We start from the raw sequence: 7,500 nt of genomic DNA on the forward strand, positions 1-7,500 counted from the left end.
CCGTCATAACTGTGCAGTGTGATTTTCATGGGCAGTGAAGCTCCAACAGCTCAGAGCGTTCGGCGTTGGTTCCACAACACTGGATGATCTCCGAAATCGCACTGAAAGAGCCGTGAGTGCAGCGACACCCGACACGCTCAATCCAGTATGGGATGAGTTTGACTATGGCGTTGATGTTGTCTGTACAGCTGGAGGAGGTTCAGACTGAGACCTTCTACAATTACATAATAAACTTTATGCTCATTTAAACCATTTACAGTTCACTGCACTGATCTGTAATGATTCAAATCAGATGAATCTTTTTGAATCACCCTATATTAATGTTGTCCTTCACACAGAGCCCAAAACTGACGGACTGTGATGTAGAGCTGGCCAATATGACAACAGCATATTGTGTATATCATCAGTGCTTGTAGACACTGTCTGCATATTTCATTATAACGAGAGCAAAATTAGTCCAGTTTAACTGGATTTAGTGCCAAACGCTGAATAAAAATCACTATTTTTGATAGTATGTTTTAAACGTAGCACTTGTTTTAGGGTCTTTTTTCTCCGTTCTCTATTGTGACACATCGTGTATTGTAAAAATTTCAAAGTGTTGTGATACTAGATTTTTGCCCACCTCTTCGCCCACCTCTAACTGTGCCTCGTTCAAAAAGCCGTCCGGGCTAAAACGGCCCTTATGACTTCATAGTGGGTGAGTGGGTGGAGCTAAACTGCTGTAGGCCAAAAAGCCATGTAAATGTGTGACATCACAAAACCAATTATAAAAACGGGCTGTTGTCACAGTCAAACATGGATACATCCCAATAAAATGAGGAAAACTCGTTCTTCTACGATATGAGCGTAAATATGAAACACATTCAATAATCAATATCCTGCCGTGGATAAATAACACGACCTTACTGTCGTGTGTAAGAGGCCGTTAACCAACGAGAGCTGAGCTAAACAAAATGATAGTTAATTTTTTCCTTAACTGACGTTGCAAAAAAGCAAATAAATCCACAGCTGTATGTAAAAGTTTGGGCACCTGAACCCAAATTTCACATTCTGTCACTTTCTGAGGTGAAAAGAAGTTAAACGTAACATTCCGATGTAAAGTCACTGCGTCTAATGTGTTTCTTCTCAAACTAAAACAGACGTGATCAGACAAAGTGAGGGTTACATTGCGCAGCTGGAGTCTGAGGTGTGTTTACGTACCTGTGCGCATCAGCTCATGCAGACTCTCGGCGCTCTGGCTCAGCACGGCCCACACCTCCTCCTCCTGCAGCGGACCTCCTCGCACCTCCAGAGCCTCCGCCAGAGACACGTGCATGGTGCCTGTACAGAACCGAACAATCAATCAGAACAACACCACAGGAACAACAGGGTGCAGTGCTTTCATGACGCTCTGCAGAGGGTTATAGAGGGTCAAGCAGCGTGAGCCTCTGACCACATCACCACATCTCCCAGCCGCGGCCTCCCACCAACATTCAGAGCGACTGGTCAGCATTTTAAAGAGATCTGAGCCAAAGAGGGTTTTCAGAGCATGTCAGTCATTTTTTTCAACACAGGCTTTTTCGGTTACTGAGCTGTTTGTGTGAATCACAAAATTCAACCTTAAATCACTGTAATCTCCATCTTGTTTCTACAGCGCAGCACCGTTTAGAAGGAGCTGACCAGCTCACAGCCAGTGCAGCTGGGCTTCAGTCCAGCCTCCGCACTGCGGGGTCAGTTCTTACACAGCGTTACAGCTCAGACTCCTTCAGTACACAAAGACTAATAAAGCACATTCAGTCTTTTAGTTCCAAGTCAAGTCAGCTTTATTGTCAATACTACAACATGTACAGGACACACAGAGTATTGAAACTGCGCTACTCTCAGACCCCATGGTGTCAACACTAAACACTAATTGTAAACAAAATAAACACTAATTGTAGAAAAACACAGATTTTAATATGAAAAAGAAAAAGTATCTGAAAACAGAGATTTTCTTCTGCTTTATTAGGATCTTTCAGTTGGCACTGTTTAGATTTTAAGTAAGTTTATTAATGAAATTATCAGCTGGTAAAGCTGTAGTTATTCAGAAACAATGTTCATATTTTACTGATGTTTTTATTCACTGGACTAAAATAAATCTGTCATTGTTTGACACTCAGACTCAGTCAGTGTCCATATATAATCTGATGTGTGTATCAGTTGATCTGTCTTATAGATGATGATAATCCAGCATGGCTGGAAAATATATTTCATACAACACAGAATTAAACTGAATTAAATCTGTTTGCACTGATTGGTCAGACTTTTCTAGCTGGTGTTAAACTGTTAAACTGGTGTTTGTCTGTAGCAGAGATGTTTATGCTCCTTGTATATAAATATGATTATTCCAACTAAAAATATATTCATGTTAGGTTGTGCCAGCTCTCCCCTAATAAAAAATAGCTAATACTGGGGATCTGGCAACCCTGCGCAGGCTGCAGGGCCTGAGTGCAGCATCTTTGACCACACAAACACTGAAAACAGGAGTAAACGTATCAACAACAACTTTGGAACATCTTTCACAGCGAAAACCGGGTTTTATTTCACCCACTGAGAAAACCGGCTCAGGTAGAGGCTTCCTGGGTGTGACGCCAACCGCAGAGGTCAGAGGTCAAATCGTCTGTATTTCACGACCATAAATAGCTTCTCTGGTAACATTTGCGCACTCAATGCATGTTTATTTAACACTTATAATCTGATAATTGCCATTCTGATCAATTACAACCACAATCATAAAGTATTTACATGAGACAGAAACGTGACGAGTTATTTTCAGATATTTCAGATATTTCGGTTATTGACGAGACAGCGTGAGCCGCCATCTCTGTTTACATGAGACGATGTGCAATAGCAGTGCAGGTTTTAACATCGCTAACAAGACTTGTTACACGTTTACACCAACACTCTCAGAAATAAAGGTACTAAACTGTCTCTGGGGTGGTTCCCCTCTTGTCACTGGGGTGGAACCCTCAAGGCTCCATCTCAGCACCTTTAGTCAGGGAACATAACTGAACCATAATCCACTGAATGATATGTTCTAAGCTGTACTGACTCCACACACCCCGTCTCGTCTCCAGGCTTTTATTTTACTGTTCTGTTTAAAACATTCGGTTATGAAAAGGTACAAATACGAACTTTTCACCTGGAGAAACTTATTTAAGGTTCACAATCAGACCTTAAAACCACTGTTGGAGCTTTGAGGGAACATTTACACTGTTTGTACCTTGAAGAACGAAAAATGCACAGAACCTTTATTTCTAACGGTGTAGATGAACAGTTACTCTCAGACTGTACCGAAGAGAAGAGGCCTCTCAATGAGCTACAGAGGGAGACTTTTCGCTCGTCAGGGACGTCGCTGTGGTCGTTGAGTGAGCGGGTGACAGCATGTTCTGACAGTGTTAGTGCTGATGGGAAACAAAAAATACCTGTGTACATGTGGACTAGGCCTGAAACCGCTCCGAAGTCGTGATGGCTCGAAGTCGGCCATGCAAACAGGCCACAAAATGCTTAAATAAAAAGTAAGATAATTCTGAATTGGTGAACTTCACTGAGTCTGAATCGTTTCCTAATGAGTCGGAAAAAGAACTGAATCATCCTGAGGTCAGTGATTTACAATCCAGTCCACTCCGGACGCTCCGGTCAGTCTGCATTTTTGTTCTCGGCCCTAGATCGACTGGTTAAGGCGAGTCGGAGGAGGAAGAGAGTCAAAAAGTCAAAGTCAGGCTGGTTGCGGGGGGGGGGGCTTCAGGAATGGACCAGAAGCACTGATTATTACATACATTATTAATAACATTACTAATTATTAATTATTACTACGGTTATTAATAAAAATGTGTGCAGGGGTCCTTTTGGAGTACGTATGTAAATTATATAGAGCCGTGTTCCCTGAAGTGGTGAGACGTGGCTTTTGACTGGCTAAATCCATTCCACTGTTGCACAATGTTGCTTCTAGGCAACATATTTCTGCAAATTCTCATTGACTTACTCAAACTCTTCCTTTTATTGTTCACCCCATCATTGCCTTTAAGTATGTACAGCGTTACTGTAAAGTGAGGAGAATGAGTTTGTGGCTCTGAGGCAACATTGTGCAATAGAGGGTTAATCATATCAGCTCTAAAACTGACTACATCATGATGGTGGTGAGGAAAAAAAACATGTGGGCAGCAAAAATGCTGAAGAACGTGAAGCTGAAGGCAGCAGCTCGAGGTCATCAGCACAAACGAGGAGAAAAAGCCGCAATTAACTCTGCGATTTAATGATCTCTGTGAAGTGAAACAACATCCGGGGACAGAAGGCAACGTCTCAGCGTCTCTGAGCTCTCGCTCCCACAAAGGCTCTCCAGAGTTCTCCATTCTAGAGCTTTTACATTCACATCAAGGGATCGGTATCGGTCTATAGCACTACTGGGACGAGATCAGTTCACTATGGGGAGGCGTGTAAAGCCAGTTAACCAGAGGACGTCAGTCAGGTTTACGATCGATTCACACAAGACAGGAAATCTCAGTATAAATGGCAGTGATGGGAGGGGCTACAGCTGGGCGATAGGGCAAAAATACAATATCGCAATACTGTAATGAATTTTCACAACGCATAATGTCATGATATTTATTTTTGCAGACATCTGATCAGTTGGAATAGAAAAAAAGGAACCTATATGTTTAAAATACTATCAAAAACTGTCAACACAGTGATTTTTATTCCATATTTGGCACTAAATCCAGTTAAACGTGACTAATTTTGCTTTCTTGATAATGAAACATGCAGGTCAGTGTCTACAAGTACCGACGATATACACGTAATTTATCACGATAATGATATATATTGTCATACTGCCCAGCCCTACACTGTTAGAAATGAAGGTTCTGTTCAGGTACGTTTCTCGTTCATCAAGGTACAAACAGTGTAAATGTTCCCTCAAAGCTCCAACAGTGGTTCTAAGGTCTGATTGTGAACCTTAAATAAGTGTTTCCAGGTGAAAAGTTCGTATTTGTACCTTTTCATAACCGAATGTTTTAAACAGAACAGTAAAGTAAAAGCCTGGAGACGAGACGGGGTGTGTGGAGTCAGTACAGCTTAGAACATATCATTTCAGTGGATTATGGTTCAGTTATGTTCCCTGACTAAAGGTACTGAGATGGAGCCTTGAGGGTTCCACCCCAGTGACCAGAGGGGAACTGACCCAGAGACAGTTTAGTACCTTTACTCGATGCTAGAACATCGTATTCAGCCGTTATTCTGTTGGCTGTGACCGTCGACATCAGAGCATAAAATCAAACGTTTCTCTGTAATATTACTGTTCTGAGTTGAGGACTGAGGGTGCATATCAGCTTGATTTCAGCCTCAGAGAACACAAGTCAGTGATTCTTTGAGCCTTCAGACTTCAGAAACTCCTTTGCAAAAGAATGTGTGTATATATATATATATATATATATATATATATATATATATATATATATTTCTACAGCTCGTTTTATAGACGGTAAAGGAGAGTCTTTACAGCTGTCTGTAAAAAATAACTGACATTTAGATGAGAAATCACTGAGAAATGTCGGTGTGAAATCCATTACTCACCCCTGTAAAACCAACCCCATCTGAATGGTGCCTAACCCCAGAGGGCGTTTTCTTGATTTTTGCATATATTCTTAAATACGCCTTTAAAGGCTCTTGCATACGACACGATTCCCACATATTATATATCAAAATGTTCAGAACAGCCTCAGCTGTTCCCATTTGACCTGAAGCTCTGTGCACAGAGATAATTCAGCCCTAAAGTTTTAGAAATTCTTAATATCTCTTGTGAAAACAGCTTTACTCATGTGGACGAATGGTTTTGGTGCTTGAAATGTGTTTACCAAAGTCTCAGGATCACAAAAGTAATGGAATGTATGAGTAAAATAGTAGATGAATGTTATAAAGTCATAAAATTGGACTGAGCAGGTTTTATGATGCACATTTGGCAACAATAACTGGGATAATATACACCAAACAGTACTAATCTCGCTGTACTTTGGTGAAACTGAGCTCCAGTGTTTCAGCATCTCTAAAACCGATAAAAAACACATTTTGGCGCATTTCCACACAACATAACTGATGTGTGTATTAATGTGTGCATATCAGGTATTTTAGGACAGCTTAGAATGTGTCTCAACCACATTTTTAAACTGATCAATTTGGAAATGATCCTGGACGAGACAGCAAAAAGCGCCACAGGCGACTTCTGTCACCAGCAGGTTTTTTGTTTGTTTGTTTGTTTGTATGTAAACACAAATACCATTATACACTGTATACTATGGTGAAATGTCAAGAAGGTATTACTGTATGAAAAAACAGATACCACACAAGCCTAACACCAACGTCCTTTTACCAAACAGATAAACAGTCAAATCACTCGCTCTGCTCAATCAAATATAACCCATAAAGCGCAGGGTATGTTTGTTTATCCTCAGCATTCTGACTTTGATAACTGTTTGGTAGACCAAACTGGAAATCCGTTTACAGTATGGAACGTTCAATATTTTGCGGGATAACATACATAAATTCAACTAAATGAAAGATTTTTTCATTTTTTAAAGGTTTTATTTGGTTTTCTGTTTCATTTTCATTGATTTTCAGCTGATTTTACTGTGAATCGTGCTGCACACAGAAAAAACAACATCATCTCCTGATATCTAATATTATTCTATATTAGAGAGAATTCACTATTCTCTAAAATCCTCTACACTGCAGAAAGACCTAAAATTACAACACAGCAATCCTTCAAGACTGCAATGCATTTATAAACATGAGGGTTCCTCAGAGAAGGAAGAACCCAATAAGGAAATAAAAACAAAAGATAAAACCATCTTGGCATCTGCGATTGTGCAATAACCCGGTTCTAAGTAGTACATCAGATCTAACGCTGATCGTACACTAGAAGACTCTGAAAAGACTCAGTATTCACAGGACTGCAATCAGATTTTTGAGATTATTTCCCATCATGCACCTGGTGGAAATTTACAGGCAGAGAACCCTTTTTCCTCCTCCGCTCTGTGATGTGAAGACAGGCCGGCTGGGCGTTTGAAGATCTGGGGCTCAGCTCACTGCAGAACTGAACCTTCTGGCAGATCATCACCCAGAATGAACTAAACCAGGGGTGTCAAACTCGACCACTAAATGGGTCACATTCAATAATCTCAACCAATCTGTGAGCAGCTGAGTTTTTACTTTAATTTTACCTAAAAAGTTGAAACGACCCCAACTGGCTACTGTCATATGCCAAACATGCAACGGCAAAAAACAGGCACTGAATACTTGAACGATTTATTTAAAATAGGGGTGGGAATCTCTGGGCAGCTCACGATTCGATTACGATTCAGAGGCTGCGACGCGATTATAAAACGATTATCGATGCAGCTTTCTTTCTATACAGGATTTCTATTTTCTCAGTGTGTGAAAACTTGGAAAGCAAAGTTTTTACCAAAGTATCTGTAATGATCCATAATG

General features: G+C 40.6%; 1 protein-coding gene across 1 annotated transcript in view; it reads right to left on the bottom strand.

The window, feature by feature from the left end:
* The window catches only part of ptpn13 (protein tyrosine phosphatase non-receptor type 13), a 147,444-nt gene that overhangs the window by 121,884 nt on the left and 18,060 nt on the right, over positions 1-7,500 (bottom strand). Inside the window, 1 exon segment of the mRNA XM_036587727.1 lies at positions 1,201-1,320. Within this exon segment, the coding sequence (XP_036443620.1) occupies positions 1,201-1,315 (115 nt within the window). The 5' untranslated portion in view covers positions 1,316-1,320.

This window comes from Colossoma macropomum, unplaced genomic scaffold (genome assembly GCF_904425465.1).
Source record: "Colossoma macropomum unplaced genomic scaffold, Colossoma_macropomum, whole genome shotgun sequence".
NCBI classification, from domain to species: domain Eukaryota; kingdom Metazoa; phylum Chordata; class Actinopteri; order Characiformes; family Serrasalmidae; genus Colossoma; species Colossoma macropomum.